The 15,630-nt window shown below is 50.7% G+C and overlaps 1 protein-coding gene across 1 annotated transcript; it reads left to right on the forward strand.

Moving 5' to 3' along the window:
• Window positions 1-1,445: 1,445 nt before the first annotated feature.
• Window positions 1,446-14,217, forward strand: MFAP1 (microfibril associated protein 1). Its single transcript, XM_032975871.2, has 9 exons — window positions 1,446-1,690; window positions 3,335-3,590; window positions 4,113-4,263; window positions 6,529-6,716; window positions 7,766-7,874; window positions 8,293-8,453; window positions 9,553-9,712; window positions 12,008-12,097; window positions 12,699-14,217. Exons 1-9 carry the CDS (start codon window positions 1,603-1,605, stop codon window positions 12,882-12,884), a joined length of 1,389 nt encoding a protein of 462 aa, XP_032831762.1. The 5' UTR covers window positions 1,446-1,602; the 3' UTR covers window positions 12,885-14,217.
• The last annotated feature ends 1,413 nt before the right edge of the window (window positions 14,218-15,630 follow it).

Genomic DNA, 15,630 nt, shown 5'->3' on the forward strand with positions numbered 1-15,630 from the left:
TACTACTACACGTGTAGCTACTACTACTACACGTGTAGCTACTACTACTACACGTGTAGCTACTACTACTACACGTGTAGCTACTACTACTACACGTGTAGCTACTACTACTACACGTGTAGCTACTACTACTACACGTGTAGCTACTACTACTACACGTGTAGCTACTACTACTACACGTGTAGCTACTACTACTACACGTGTAGCTACTACTACTACACGTGTAGCTACTACTACTACACGTGTAGCTACTACTACTACACGTGTAGCTACTACTACTACACGTGTAGCTACTACTACTACACGTGTAGCTACTACTACTACACGTGTAGCTACTACTACTACACGTGTAGCTACTACTACTACACGTGTAGTAGCCACTATTACACGTGTAGCTACTACTACACATATAGCTACTACTACACATGCAGCTACTACTACACGTGTAGCTACTACTACTACACGTGTAGTAGCTACTACTACACATGTAGCTACTACCACACGTGTTGTAGCCACTACTACTACACGTGTTGTAGCCACTACTACACATGTAGCTACTACTACTACACGTGTAGCTACTACTACACATGTAGCTACTACTACACGTGTAGCTACTACTACTACACGTGTAGCTACTACTACTACACGTGTTGTAGCCACTACTACTACACGTGTAGCTACTACTACTACACGTGTTGTAGCTACTACTACTACACGTGTTGTAGCCACTACTACTACACGTGTAGTAGCCACTACTACTACACGTGTAGTAGCCACTACTACTACACGTGTAGTAGCCACTACTACTACACGTGTAGTAGCCACTACTACTACACGTGTTTAGCTACCTGTGCAGCTACGTTAATCCGGCACTGCCCAGGTGTCTTGGAAGAGCTGGGAGTGGCCACTCATTGCCCCACCACTCACCACCTGTCAATCAACCATCTTGTACCGCCGGTGGGGGGGGGGCTCTCAAACTTGCCCGTGAACTTTTTTCATTCTCTATTAGGAGTGCACAAAAAATAAAATCCACACGAGATGGACAATAAACAAAAGAAACATTTACAACGACAAATTGCTGACTTCAATTTAAATCGATATCGCGATTGTCGTGATATCGTAATGTGTATATAATATCGTATTCAATATTATATATCGTGATGTATATACAATCTCGTATTCAATGTTATATATTAAATATCGTGATGTAGGCATATCGTATTTGTTTTCAATATATCGTGATGTATATACAATATTGTATTCGTATTAAATATTATACATAAAAAATCGTGATGTATATCTAATCTCGTATTCATTATTATATATTAAAAATCGTCACGCATATATAATATCGTTTTCAATATGATATATTCAATATCGTGACGTTTATATAAAATTTCGTATTCAATATTAAATCGCCTTCCCCCCAGTCCACCGCGGTCGCGGCTTCCGTAGTCACGTGATCGCCGCGTTGAGGCCTGGTGGCGGTGCAGGCTTGGGACTAGCCTGAGATTCGCCTCGGTTACCCAAACCCTCGGCACTTAAATCGACGCCTTCGTCGTCGTTATTTGTCGTTTTACTTCGTTTTGTTTTACCTCCAGCATGGCCATGCCCTCGCTGACGAGCCATGGGCCGCGGCCCGTGCCCATTCAGTCGACGGCGGGAGCCGTGCCCGTGTACAACGAGAAGGGTGAGCCTAGAGGCCTGAGCGACCAGGCCCTAACTTCGCGGGGTTTAAACCAAAAAAAATGTATTTGCAACGTTAATATTAACAGCAGTAATTTACATTTATTTGTTAAGGCCTGCCTTCCATTAATGTCTCAGGGCGTCAAACGCGCGTCGGTCGTCCGTGTCTGCAATGGAAATGTAAAGTCGCAGAGTCCAGCAACTGTTCACGAAATACCCCGCAACGTAACCGTGCCATGTCACCCGAAACGTCCACTTTAGTGGGGAGCGGTGGCCCAGTGGTTAGCACACGCGTGACGAACCCGCCGGCGAGCTGAGTTCGAACCCCGGTCACGGTTAACGCTTTACCAACCCGATCTGGCCGGCGTGGTAAAGCGCGTGGGGTTAATCGGCACCCTCGTGAGCGACACTGCGTCGGGAGAACTCCATCCAGCAGTGGATTGAACAAGGGGTGGTGTTGACGGGCGGTGATCCAAGCCCAGGCATCGATGGATCATTGCGGGAACTTACATTGTCTTAGGGGCCCATTCATTTAGTGCGTACGCAAAAATCTTTCAAAACTTGACCCCTGCCCCCCCTCCCCCTCACCTGCGTACGAACGCTTGCACCCCCCCCCCCACCCGAGTCCCATAGAACGGCCGATTTTTAATCCACGCAGAAACGATCAAATATTAATAATATTAACGTGTTTAAGCAAACAGATTGTCCACCGCCGGACTATCTAACTAATTTGAAGGCCAATGTAGACAAATTATTATCGAGGCTTCACCCCCCCCCCCCCCCGTTTCCAGCAACTGTTCACGAAATGCCCCGATACGCAAGCGTACGCATTTGGGCCCCCTCCTCCATGCATACGGACTAAATGGATGGCCCCTTATTTACATGTTAAATTATTGTCGTAGTGCTTAGTTTATATACTGATGTATCAGTCCATTGTTTAAAACCTGAACTTACGTTTGCAAAGTATGCATTGTCGACCCTGTTAGATGTTGAGTGTACAAATCATACTCTGCGTCGTTTAGGTCAATGGAGCGAACACAAGTGTTCAAATGAAAGAAACATCGTTTAAATTACTTAAATCAGTTAGCGAGCCTTAATCGATACAATGCATTTAATTTCCGGGTGGGTGAATTTGCATCAATAAATATTCTCACTTGCACAATTTGATGCATGTATCGAGTGCATTGAGTTGATGGTTTCAGCCCGGTCCCCAATGACGTAAAACACATTCCATAACATTACATTAATTCTGCACCTAATTTGGCTATCTTCAAAATATTACAATAAAATATATTGGTTTGACTGTCACCCGAGGAACACTACTCTTTGTACCCGTTACTCTGTGGAACAGAGGTCACTTGAAGGGATCTCAGATATAGTTCTATGGTATCTGCTTCTGTGAGCTGTTCCCTAACATGAAAACTTGCATTGGCCTGGAAGAGTTCCATATTGATGCTTTGCTTCATGGCGTAATATTAATGGCACAATCGAGATTACAGAAATAAATGTGGGACAAATATCAATCACAACTCAAACAGAATCTCATTTGAATGGAATTGTAATCTCGGAGCAGCAATTAATCGACTTTTTCGTGGAATAATTGCATCGCCACTCCAACCACTGCTTGTTCCTCGATCTCCATTCCCAGGCGAGCTCTCCATGGAGAAAGTGAAAGTGAAGCGCTACATCTCGGGCAAACGGCCCGACTATGCTCCCATGGAGTCGTCCGACGAAGAGGAGGGGGAGGACGACTTCAAGCTGCGGCGCCTCCCCAAGGAGGCGGATCGCGATGCGGAGCGCGACCCCCCAGCGCTGCTCTCCTCCTCCTCCTCTTCCACCGCGGCCAACGACGCTCGACTCAAGCGGCTGCAGGCGCGGCAGCTGGAGGACGACGTGGAGGAGAGGTGTGCGGCTGGAGCAAAGCCCCCCCCCCCCGTGCCCCTGTGTTAGAGAACTGCCCGCAGAAGCGGATATCGCTGAATCACTTCCGAGATCCCTTCAAGCAATTTCCGGTCCACGCAGTTCTCTCGCCGACAGTGATTTTCATCACTTGACGGTTAAATCGATGAATTGCAGGACTGTATTTCCAGATGCCATGCTGTTCGTGCCAGAGCCAACTTTAGCGGAGGGAGGGACAGTCGAGACATGTTCCCAGGGCTCAAAACTCCAGATTGGCCGACAACAAATATACACATTAACTTTTTTATGCAGATAAGTAGGACTGGTTATTCGTTTATTATTGTACTTTCATTTTAAAATTTCCTTCTCAATTTTTTGCTGGTGGCAACATGCAGTAACTAACTTCCGTGTGGCATATATCATGAATAGTTTATTCAAACGCGCGATTCAACGCATGTGGCGCGAGCTTCAAAATCGGTTTTAATCGAGCAATTGTAACAAGTCTGCTCGCTTTTGCCGGCACGCAGGCTGGCCCGGCACCGGCAGATCGTCGAGCCGGAGGTGTTGGAAGAGGAGGAAGATGACGACGATGACGACGATGATGATGACGATAGGAGAATCCCTCTCGCCGACCGAGAGGACACAAGCGAGGAAGAGGAGGAGGAGATTGATGACGAGGTGGGTGGACCCTTCACTGCAGCCATAGCCACCAATGCAGGCTTCTGTGAACTGTTCCTACTTCTAAACTAGAGGCCCCATCACTGCGTGGGGTCGGCTGGTCAGATGATTCCTCCCCAATGTGCTTCTACTATGTGCCTCTTCTCTTGTCACATCTACTGTTCTCACATCTCTTTCCACCACATTCTCCCTTATCACCCTCGGTCTCCCTCTACTCCTGCCCTGCATCTCCATAGCCCTGTGAATTGCATCTTCTTTCTTTCCTTAATGGAATCCCACCATATCCATCTTTGTCTTCCTATTGTCCCTTTTGCCTTCTCTTTTCCCAGGTAGGAGGAGTAGGCTCCCCCCCGTGAGCCTTACTTAACACGTCCGCAGGACATGCCACGTTCCTCTCTCTGACTAAATCTTGCATCGTTCTATGCCGATGTCCCAATTATTTTAGCACATCTTTGTTTTTATTGTCCATCCTATTCTCAACATCCTCCTAAAACCTCGAATCTCTATTGCGTCTGTCTTTCATATGGTATCCTTTTTCAGTGTCTCAAGTCTGTGGTCCTATTTCAGTTTTTTTGTTATATTTTCCTGTAGTAACGTTGATAGCTGGTGAGTCAATAGCACCAAACAGGCCACGTGGGTTCAACAATTAGGAGTGGCAGGGCACGGTTTTAGAAACAACGTTGTTCCTATATTGAGAAAAAAAGACAACTTTATCCATAATAGAGGTTTTTTTTGGGTTAGATCGCATAAATATAAATGTGTCGTTAAACCCGCCGCCACCCGACACAGCTAATGAGTACGGTTCATTACTAGTTCAGCACACCAGTGTTGGAGAGTAAACCCACAAGGTTTACAATTCGAGTACGACATTTCGTCGGTAAACACAACCAGCATCATCAGGCGACAGCCAGATTTGTGGAAAAATCCTCCATATTTTCATCTTAAATAGAGGGATAAATGCGATGTCGTCACTTATGATCCAATCCGGTGCGAAGACCAGAGGGGCATGGGGGGGATTAATCTATTATAAAATACAATGGACAACTTTGCAAAACAAGATAAGTCTCAAGCAGCAACCACCACCCTTCTGTAAATGTCAGTCGCTAAGTGTAACCGCCATGAGAGACACTACGTCGATCTCGACAGCCACAGTTGCATGTGTAGTGAGTCCAACTGAGTCGCAGACGTTGTCTTTGGAGCAACACTATTTATTCCATCAACCTAACACAACATAACATAACCTACACTCGGGTGTTGAACGCCGATCTAACCACGCTACGGCAGAACTAGACACGGTCCCGCTATCCCGGTCCGGACCACGAGCTGGGTCCCCGACCGCGTGGCTAGAGGCTTCTTCAACCCGACGTGGATCTTCACTTACCAACAGTCAAGAACTCCGAGCCCCTCACGGGGCTCCCGTTATATCGGACCGGGCTGGGGCTGGCTCCGCCCCTCGCCTCCGCCCACCTTCTAGATCACTGGAGCTCTTTCCCGAAGGCTGCCGAGAGCTCCTCTATACCACGTGACTACCCAGCGGCCCCTGTCCACCGGTGGCCCCCCTCCAATATCATCCGGTCACGTGTCGGCAGGTCAACCAGCGTATCATGCTCCAACGTAACCCTGGCTGGCTGACGCTCTCTCTCGCTCCCTCACCGGGAGCCCGCACTGCACACTGTACATGGTGCTTCTGCGCTAACCAGCGCTCCTCCAGTAACCGGGCTGCACACAATGACAACATTATCCGCCGTCGCCTCGCAAGGCCGGCACCACACAGTGACATTCACAGTCACTACACATGCACACAAGGCGTGATATGGTCAGCAAATTTAAATCCAGCGCTTGATGCAAATAATGAGAAAAACCTACAAAGGCAGGAAAATTGTCACAGGCCGGGAACATGGAAATGACAACCCCTATCGGTGCGCTACTCACTAAAGACCAGCAAGGCACGGCTACCATCATGCCTTGCATGCATGTCATATGACCACCAACTTCAAAAGAGAACTGATAGAGCTGCCGAATTATTGCTTAGGCCACACCAACTCAAATAAGTTGAAAGTGTGGGCCCATCCCTTGAGGCAGCAGTCAAACAAAGGGGCAAACGTCGACTGGCTTCATCCTCGCAGTGGACCCGCTGCTACAGTACCGTCGTCGGCAGCGTCGTCGTCAGGCAAGAGACGACCACGCCGCCACGATGCTCTTCCGCTAGCGAGCGAACGATCCCCGCTCACGTGCCCCCCCCTTGTGTCCGGCGGCGGTGCCCAGGAGATCGAGCGGCGGCGCACCCTGATGCGGGAGCGAGCCAAGGAGCGCGAGGATGACGAGACGGAGCTGCTGGACGTGGAGGACGAGGCGAAGTCGGGCGGCGAGTCGGGCTCCGAGTCGGAGTACGAGGAGTACACGGACAGCGAGGAGGAGGCCGAGCCGCTACTGAAGCCCGTCTTCATCCGCAAGTACGGAGCCGTGGTGCTAAAGTTGAGGGCCCTTTGTTCCTCTCACACAGCTTAAAGGCCGTGATCTGAACGTGGCTCTTTCACTCCAGCACTGTCCTACCAGACAGTCTCGTCCCTTCACCTGATGAAGGCCGCTTGTGTTGTGGCCGAAACGTCGTGAGAATATTATTGTGTTATTTTATTTTATCAATTTATTATTTTATTCTCATTCTACGTGACTTTACCGAAAGAACCAAAGAAGAAGTACGGAGCCGTTGTCTTGCCGCGTCGTCCGTCCCCTTGCCCGTCGCGTTGTCCGCCGCCTTGTCTCACCGTGTCGTCCGTGCCCGTCACATTGTCCGCCGCGTTGTCTCACCGTGTCGTCCGCGCCCGTCACATTGTCCGCCGCGTTGTCTCACCGTGTCGTCCGTGCCCGTCACATTGTCCGCCGCGTTGTCTCACCGTGTCGTCTGTCCCCGTACCTGTCGCGTTGTTCGCCAAGCATTTGCTCAAGCAATGTTCATCCGTTTAGGACATTGACCCGTTTTCTATGATCTGCTGTCTTGTGGATCCCATTGTCGACTGCGTTGTCTGTCCCATTGTGTGGCACCTGCTGGGTCTGCCCTGTGACCTCCTGTCAGCGAGCCTTCGAAGCTTCACGTGGCCTCAACGTGCACATAGCCCGGCACAAGCGCCGTGGTGATGTCACCGCCACTTAGTGGCGAATGTATTGTCTATTGCATTGGCTGTCTGATAGTCTACTCCGTTGTCTTTTGTATTGTTTGCTGCATTTTGTGTTAAATTGTTACATTTCTCCTGTCTTTTCCCTTGTCTTGTCTGTGGCAATTTCCGTCTCATTGAACATTGCATTGTCCACTGTGTCATGCATCACTTTGCTGAATTGCACGTCACATTGTCTCAATGCCTATTTTATTGTCTGCTGCTCCATCGATGGTACTGTCCACACCACGCACGGTTCTGTCTTGATTGAGTATAGTGCCGGCCTTAACAGATGTTCGCTATCGGTTGAGGCTATAAGGGGATCTCGTGCGTGCGTGCGTGCGCGGTAGGAAGGAGCGCCTCACTGTGCAGGAGAAGGAGCTGCAGACCCAGAAACAGAAGGAGCAGGAGGCAGAGAACAAGCGCGTGGTGGAGGAGCGGCGCAAGTACTCGCTCAAGGTGAGCAAGGCCACGGCAACTAGCATCGGCGCCACCAAACATCACCGACACCACCGTCGCTGCCACCACCCCCCACCAGCAGTACCATCACCACCACCGGCATCACCACCGTGGCCACTGCCACAACCAGCATCGGCGCCACCAAAAATTCGCCGTCGCCACCTTCACTGCCTGCCGCCACTTCCAGCATTCCCCTTTCAGCAGCACCATCACCGCCGCTGTCACCACCACCGTGGCCACCACCGCAACCAGCATCGGCGCCCGCAGATGGGCGCTTTATAGACCTGCCGGTGGTGGGAGGCCCTTCCACCGGCTGGTGCGTGAGCAGGCACAAGCAGGGCTGCCGCTTCACCTTTTTGCGAATTTAAATCACAGCCGCGGTCGTCTTTTTTCTTCGTGCGCGCGGTGACGGACGTAGATTGTGGAGGAGGAGGCGCGGCGCGAGTTCGAGGAGAACCGGCGCACGCTGGCGGCGCTCGACACCATCGACACGGACAACGAGAACGACGAGGAGGAGTACGAGACGTGGAAGGTCCGCGAGCTGAAGCGCGTCAAGCGGGACCGCGAGGAGCGCGAGGCGTGAGTGGCACGGCACGGGGAGCGCACGCACAGACAAAAATAGTGACAAGGATCCCCCTGTATAGCCTTCAACAGACTGTTGGGGAAAGTGTTGTGAGCGAGTGGCACCTGTGAACGCCGGCGCGACGCACGAGGGGGTTGGTGCGGCCCGAATCCACGTCCAGCCGCCTCTTGTCTCCCGAGCAGCGATGTTTCCACATCGCGCCGGATACTCGCTTAAGGCTGAGTCGAGCTGTGGTGAGGCCCAGGACTGGTTCATGCAATCGTCGCTGATGACGGGCATATGCACAGGGCACTCGCCACACACGCACGGATGCATTGTAAGCTCATGAACACGTTTGGATTTTGCTTTATTCTCATAGCGTCAGGCTATCACAAAGGCGCTGCGATGTTTCACAGACGCGGTCTGCGGTAGTTCTGCCGTAGGAGGCGTTCATTGCTGTGTCTTCTCCCAAATGAGAAATCCGCAGGAAAGTTGGAAAATGTGGTGCCCGTGACGCCGGTACACAGCGGCCTACTCGCTCGTTGTACACACAAAGTGTGGGTATACATACAGTCGGCATACCAGGTATGCAGAGTTATCGCGTAGCGAACACAGCGTTAAGCACATCGTACCCACGGAGTACGCACACACAGAACAACAGGTGTGCAGGGCAGTACAAACAAAGTACAGGGCACTACACACACGGACTCATATATATGTTGAACTTGTTTCACACCGTCCATAGCCAACCATGCTAATGGGAGGTGCAGTACACGCACAGGGTATACAGAGAAACGGAGCGCATGATGGTGCATGTCAAACTGGTTGCGGTAAATTTGTACCGATGCCATCATCTCTGAGGGCAGCTAGCCATGGTGGTACATGCCTGTGACCCAGCACTGTGTAGGCCACGGTTGGTGAATCGCGTAGAGATTTGCTGAACGGGCTGGGCCGCGAGTTGGCAGCACAGCAAGCGGGTTGGCGAAGCCCCTCCCTCGCCCCGCCACTCCCTGCTTGTACGCGGCGCATCGATTGCGTTTTCCCCTTTCCCGTCGTGCGTTGTTGTTGATGGGGGGGGGGGCGGGCTGCTTTGTCCGTGGGGTCCCCCCTGCGCAGCGCTGAGAAGGACAAGCTGGAGCTGGACCGCATGCACACCATGACGGAGGAGGAGCGGCGGGCGGAGCTGCGCGCCAACCCCAAGGTTATCACCAATCGCGTGTCCAAGGGCAAGTACAAGTTCCTGCAGAAGTACTACCACCGCGGAGCCTTCTTCATGGTGAGCGCCGCTGCACGGGAGCCACGCCCACGGGGACTGTGAGCGGTCGCGGTGGCCGGGGCGCTGCGCGAAAGACCTGGCGAGCGGAGTTCCATTGTCTTTGGTTCTTTCCGTGAAGTCACGTAGCTGTAAAATAAAATCAATTAAATCACGTGACGTTTCGGGCGCGATACACAAGCGTCCGTCATCAGGTGGGACAACCACAGCAAGAAAACAATTGCTGAAGTGGGCAAAAGGGCTGCTGTAACAAGAGGTAAGAGAGCGGGGAGGAGCAAGGGGGGAGATATAGAGAGAGGGGGGGGGGGGGTGTGGTAGGGGGAGGGGGGTGCTGCGAGAACGTTTAGAGGACGAGCAAACAATGCCGGGGGGGTGGGGGGGAGCTGAAGAAACTGGAGATGCGGAAATGAAGGCAACACCATAAAGCAGTTACGGTTTTACCTGGTTAATAACATCCTTCCAATGATTGCTCAATTCGTATCCCCCGTGAAACGTATTTTACGGTTAATACCGTCATAAATGTGTGTACAGTGAGGGGAAAAAAGTATTTGATCCCCTGCTGATTTTTTTTACGTTTGCCCACTGACAAAGAAATTATCAGTCTTTAATTTTAATGGTAGGTTTATTTGAACAGTGAGAGATGGAATAACAACAACAAAATCCAGAAAAACCCATGTCAAAAATGTTATTAATTGATTGGCATTTTAATGAGGGAAATAAGTATTTGACCCCTCTGCAAGACATGACTTAGTACTTGGTGGCAAATCCCTTGTTGGCAATCACAGATGTCAGACGTTTCTTGTAGTTGGCCACCAGGTTTGCACACATCTCAGGAGGGATTTTGTCCCACTCCTCTTTGCAGATCTTCTCCAAGTCATTAAGGTTTCGAGGCTGACGTTTGGCAACTCGAACCTTCAGCTCCCTCCACAGATTTTCTATGGGATTAAGGTCTGGAGACTGGCTAGGCCACTCCAGGACCTTAATGTGCTTCTTCTTGAGCCACTCCTTTGTTGCCTTGGCCGTGTGTTTTGGGTCATTGTCATGCTGGAATACCCATCCATGACCCATTTTCAATGCCCTGGCTGAGGGAAGGAGGTTCTCACCCGAGATTTGACGGTACATGACTCCGTCCATCGTCCCTTTGATGCGGTGAAGTTGTCCTGTTCCCTTAGCAGAAAAACACCCCCAAAGCATAATGTTTCCACCTCCATGTTTGACGATAGGGATGGTGTTCTTGGGGTCATAGGCAGCATTCCTCCTCCTCCAAACACGGCGAGTTGAGTTGATGCCAAAGAGCTCCATTTTGGTCTCATCTGACCATAACACTTTCACCCAGATGTCCTCTGAATCATTCAGATGTTCATTGGCAAACTTCAGACGGGCATGTATATGTGCTTTCTTGAGCAGGGGGACCTTGCGGGCGCTGCATGATTTCAGTCCTTCACGGCGTAGTGTGTTACCAATTGTTTTCTTAGTGACTATGGTCCCAGCTGCCTTGAGATCATTGACAAGATCCTCCCGTGTAGTTCTGGGCTGATTCCTCACCGTTCTCATGATCATTGCAACTCCACGAGGTGAGATCTTGCATGGAGCGCCAGGCCGAGGGAGATTGACAGTTCTTTTGTGTTTCTTCCATTTGCGAATAATCGCACCAACTGTTGTCACCTTCTCACCAAGCTACTTGGCAATTGTCTTGTAGCTCATTCCAGCCTTGTGTAGGTCTACAATCGTGTCCCTGACATCCTTGGAGAGCTCTTTGGTCAAGGCCATAGTGGAGAGTTTGGAATCTGATTGATTGATTGCTTCTGTGGACAGGTGTCTTTTATACAGGTAATAAGCTGAGATTAGGAGCACTCCCTTTAAGAGTGTGCTCCTAATCTCAGCTCGTTATCTGTATAAAAGACACCTGGGAGCCAGAAATCTTTCTGATTGAGAGGGGGTCAAATACTTATTTCCCTCATTAAAATTCAAATCAATTTATAACATTTTTGACAATCGTTTTCTGGATTTTTTTTGTTGTTATTCTGTCTCTCACTGTTCAAATAAACCTACCATTAAAATTATAGACTGATTTCTTTGTCAGTGGGCAAACGTACAAAATCAGCAGGGGATCAAATACTTTTTTTTCCTTACTGTATCTTCCGTTGAATGTTTTCGCAAGGACGTTTACTCTGCAACCCGGATAATCCACCCATGGATAATCGAGCGTTGATTTGTGTTACCCACCGCTTGTACAACCAAGCCCCACCTGGTTTTAGTGGTTGTTGACGTGGTTGTTGTTGTTGTGCAATTTCCCAGGACGAAGAGGAGAACGTGTACAAGCGAGACTTCACGGAGCCCACTCTTGAGGATCACTTTGACAAGACCATCCTGCCCAAAGTCATGCAGGTGGGAACCGGATGCCTCCTCATCCTCTTATCTTCACCATCAAGACCTCATTGTTGTCATTGTCCCTATCATCAGGTAAGTGAGTGGTGGGGACCAGTGGCTAGATGATAGGAGGGGAGTAGAGTGAGATGAGTGGGGAGAGGCAGTGGAGTGCTTGGAGGGGAGTAGAGTGAGATGAGAGGGGAGAGGCAGGGGAGTGCTTGGAGGGGAATAGAGTGAGATGAGAGGCAGGGGAGTGCTTGGAGGGGAGTAGAGTGAGATGAGAGGGGAGAGGCAGAGGAGTGCGTGGGGTGGAGTAGAGTGAGATGAGAGGTCAGAGAGTGCGTGGAGGGGAGCAGAGTGAGATGAGAGGGGAGCGGTAGGCGTGAGAGAGTTCACGGAGGATCTTGAAGACGGCGAGTGTTGCGATCTTGAAATCGATGCGCCATTGCGCTGGGAGCCAGCGGAGGGATGAGAGTGTACCGTGGTCTCGTGTACGGAGTTGGAGGCACGCAAGGGGGTGATCACATGTGGGATCCCGGCGACCGCTCCGTACAACGCTGACGAGTGTTTTTTGCGGGGGCCGACCACCGGCCGCCCGTCCCCGTCCGCCTGCCCGCAGGTCAAGAACTTTGGCCGCTCAGGCCGCACCAAGTACACTCACCTGGTGGACCAGGACACCACGGCCTTCGACTCGGCCTGGGCCCAGGACAACGCGCAGAACACCAAGTTCTACAAGCAGAAGGCAGCCGGCGTGCGTGACATTTTCGATCGGCCGGCCGTCAAGAAGCGCAAGACGGCGACGTGACGGCATGGCCGCTGTTGTTGACGCCGTTGGCTGCGTTCCCCTCGCCCCGTCGGAGTTCCCTTGTCCCACCACGAGTGACGAGAGAATACACGCAAGTGTGTGTGTGTGTGTATGTCTTTGTTGGTGTGCGCATACGTGCGTGTGTCTCGTGTGCGAGGGTGTGCGGGTGTTTGTGTGGCTGGAGCGGTAGTGTCGTGGTTTGCACGTTGCATTGCTCCGAACCTGTCTTGTGTGGTAGCGAGAGTGTGTGTGTATGCGTGCACGGACGTGTGTGCGAGTTTGTATGCGTGTGGAGTGTGTACGCAAGTGTGTGTGTGTGTGAACTGAACGTATGCGCATACGTCTGTGTACGCGAGTGTGTGCGTGGGTATACGTGTGTGTGTTGGCGAGTGCGTGCGTTGGCAAGTGCGTGCGTGTCCGTGTGTTAGCAAGTGCGTGTGTATACGTGTGTGTGTGTGTTAGCGAGTGCGTGCGAGTGTGCGTATACGTGTGTGTGTTAGCAAGTGCGTGCGTATACGTGTGTGTGTTAGCGAGTGTGTGCGTATACGTGTGTGTGTGTGTTAGCGAGTGCGTGCGAGTGTGCGTATACGTGTGTGTGTGTTAGCGAGTGTGTGTGTATACGTGTGTGAGCGAGTGCGTGTGTATACGTGTGTGTGTTAGCGAGTGTGTGCGTATACGTGTGTGTGTTAGCGAGTGCGTGCGAGTGTGCGTGTACGTGTGTTCGTGAGTGCTTGTGTATACGTGTGTGTGTGTTGGCGAGTGCGTGTGTATACGTGTGTGTGAGCGAGTGTATGTGTATACGTGTGTGTGTGTGAGCGAGTGCGTGTGTATACGTGTGTGAGCGAGTGCGTGTGTATACGTGTGTGAGCGAGTGTGTGTGTATACGTGTGTGTGAGCGAGTGTGTGTGTATACGTGTGTGTGTGTTAGCGAGTGCGTGCGAGCGTGCGCTGTGTGGTACCGCGACCGCTTGCCCGATGGCTCGTGGCAACTGCAAAGTACGGCAAGTGGCAGATGTGGGCCGTGTCTGTGTGACAATGATCTGATCCTGCGTCCGTTATCCTCGCCGCCACTATTTGTTATTCTACACAGCACAACGTCGCAATATCCACCCTGACCAATTTTATATGTATACGTGTGTGTGTGTACATATATACAAACACACACACGCAGGGTACGTGTCTATGTATGTACGCTGTGGTTTGTATGCGGTAACCCATGGAGCAGGGGAAGCCGGGTGGTTGGCCTAGGGCGCAGCATGGCGCGAATGCCTCTCTCCTCCGTCTGCATTTTCCAACGCAGAAACTTTGTAAATAAAAGTTTTGAAATGAGTAACTGGTTTTAAGAAAAAAAAACCCTGGAGTGCTTTGATTTTGTATCACGTCGTGGTTCATTCTTGTAGAAGTCTTGACTACGAATGGCAAGCCGGTTGTGTGTGTGTCGTCTTATTAAAACTTATTTTACCAGGTAAGGTTCCCAACTGAGCTTTGTAGCTCTTTTTTCAGAATAGACCTGGCTATCACGAATGATAGCGCAACGGAAGTGACTTATCACGTGGAAATGTATAGCAGGAGCCAAATACTCTAAACCAGGGGTCGGCAATATGCGTCTCTGGAGCCGAGTGCTCTTGAGCTCGCGACGTTGATTCTAAATGTAGAGGGGGGGAAAAGCCTGGATGACCTGGAGTAAAATCCACGCGACCACGGGAAGAGAGACGCTGCAAGACGCCAAAATAAACAGCAGCAGGCGTCGAGGTCTGGATCGGGATCGAACCCACGACCTCCTGTATATCAGGCGAGGGAGTTAACATCTCGCTGCGTGGTGTTTCCGTGCTGGGGTCGGTGGAGCGAACCGTGGAAGACTTCGCTGGGACTGGCCGGTGGTCAAGGAAGCCCCGAACCGCTGCCTGTGGTTCCAGACAATCGGGGACTTTAAAAAAAAAATGAAGCCCTCGCACGGAGTGAATTGGCAGGACGCGTCAAAGCCGACCACCGGGTTAGCTGTTAGAGCAAAATGCATTTGTGGTGGGGGGGGAGGGGAAAATACAATGTATACGCCTGTGGCTCTGCGTTTTTATTGTCTCGCACGTGAAGCGAAACTTGTGGTCACTGTGGCCGCTATTGTGCCGGGCGACTCCCGAATAGGAGCGCAACTTTATACGCCGAACGTTTGCAACATCGGCGTCGCATCATCTTCACTCGAGTTCTAACTCCCCGTGCCACCGGCCACACGGGCAGAGCTTCGGCGCAAATGAACTCTTTCAACTTCAGTTGGGAATCGTAAAAAAAGTATATATATAATGACACCGGCGGTTGGTGTCGGTTTCGCAATGGCTTGGCAAATGCTGCAGCGTTACTCCCATTGACGTAATTGTGTACAGCATAATCACAGTTATTTTAAATTCGGGAAAATGGTCCGTAATGGGATAGCCACCAACGCTCCCCTGTACCATTACGTGTCTCGCAACGCTTTTATGTTCGCCTGAATCATAGCTTGCCTGAATTGCATGATTAATTATTTAAATGTAGGTAATTCAACTCGCAATTGCGCCTTTGCAGCGTTTTAATGTCAGTTATCCATGCGAGCCTCGCTGTGTCTGTGAGTGGTGTCTATGTAAGTCATTGGTTCTCTGTGTGAGTCTGTAGGTCTCTGTGTGAGTCTATGGGTGTCTATGGTGTCTATGTCTCTGTGTCTAAGTCACTGACAGGGCTGAGACCATGAGCTCACACTTTTGTTTAATTTTTGTTA

The sequence above is a fragment of the Petromyzon marinus genome, chromosome 57 (assembly GCF_048934315.1).
Source record: "Petromyzon marinus isolate PM22_M1 ecotype Great Lakes invasive population chromosome 57, UKy_Petmar_22M1.pri1.0, whole genome shotgun sequence".
Taxonomy (NCBI): domain Eukaryota; kingdom Metazoa; phylum Chordata; class Hyperoartia; order Petromyzontiformes; family Petromyzontidae; genus Petromyzon; species Petromyzon marinus.

What these genes read in the sequence shown, in the direction of transcription:
- MFAP1 (XM_032975871.2), top strand. Translation starts at nt 1,603, where the DNA reads ATGGCCATGCCCTCGCTGACGAGCCATGGGCCGCGGCCCGTGCCCATT. An exon ending in GCCCGTGTACAACGAGAAGG is followed by an intron (nt 1,691 to 3,334) that starts GTGAGCCTAGAG and finishes CTCCATTCCCAG; the next exon opens with GCGAGCTCTCCATGGAGAAA. An exon ending in GAGGACGACGTGGAGGAGAG is followed by an intron (nt 3,591 to 4,112) that starts GTGTGCGGCTGG and finishes GCCGGCACGCAG; the next exon opens with GCTGGCCCGGCACCGGCAGA.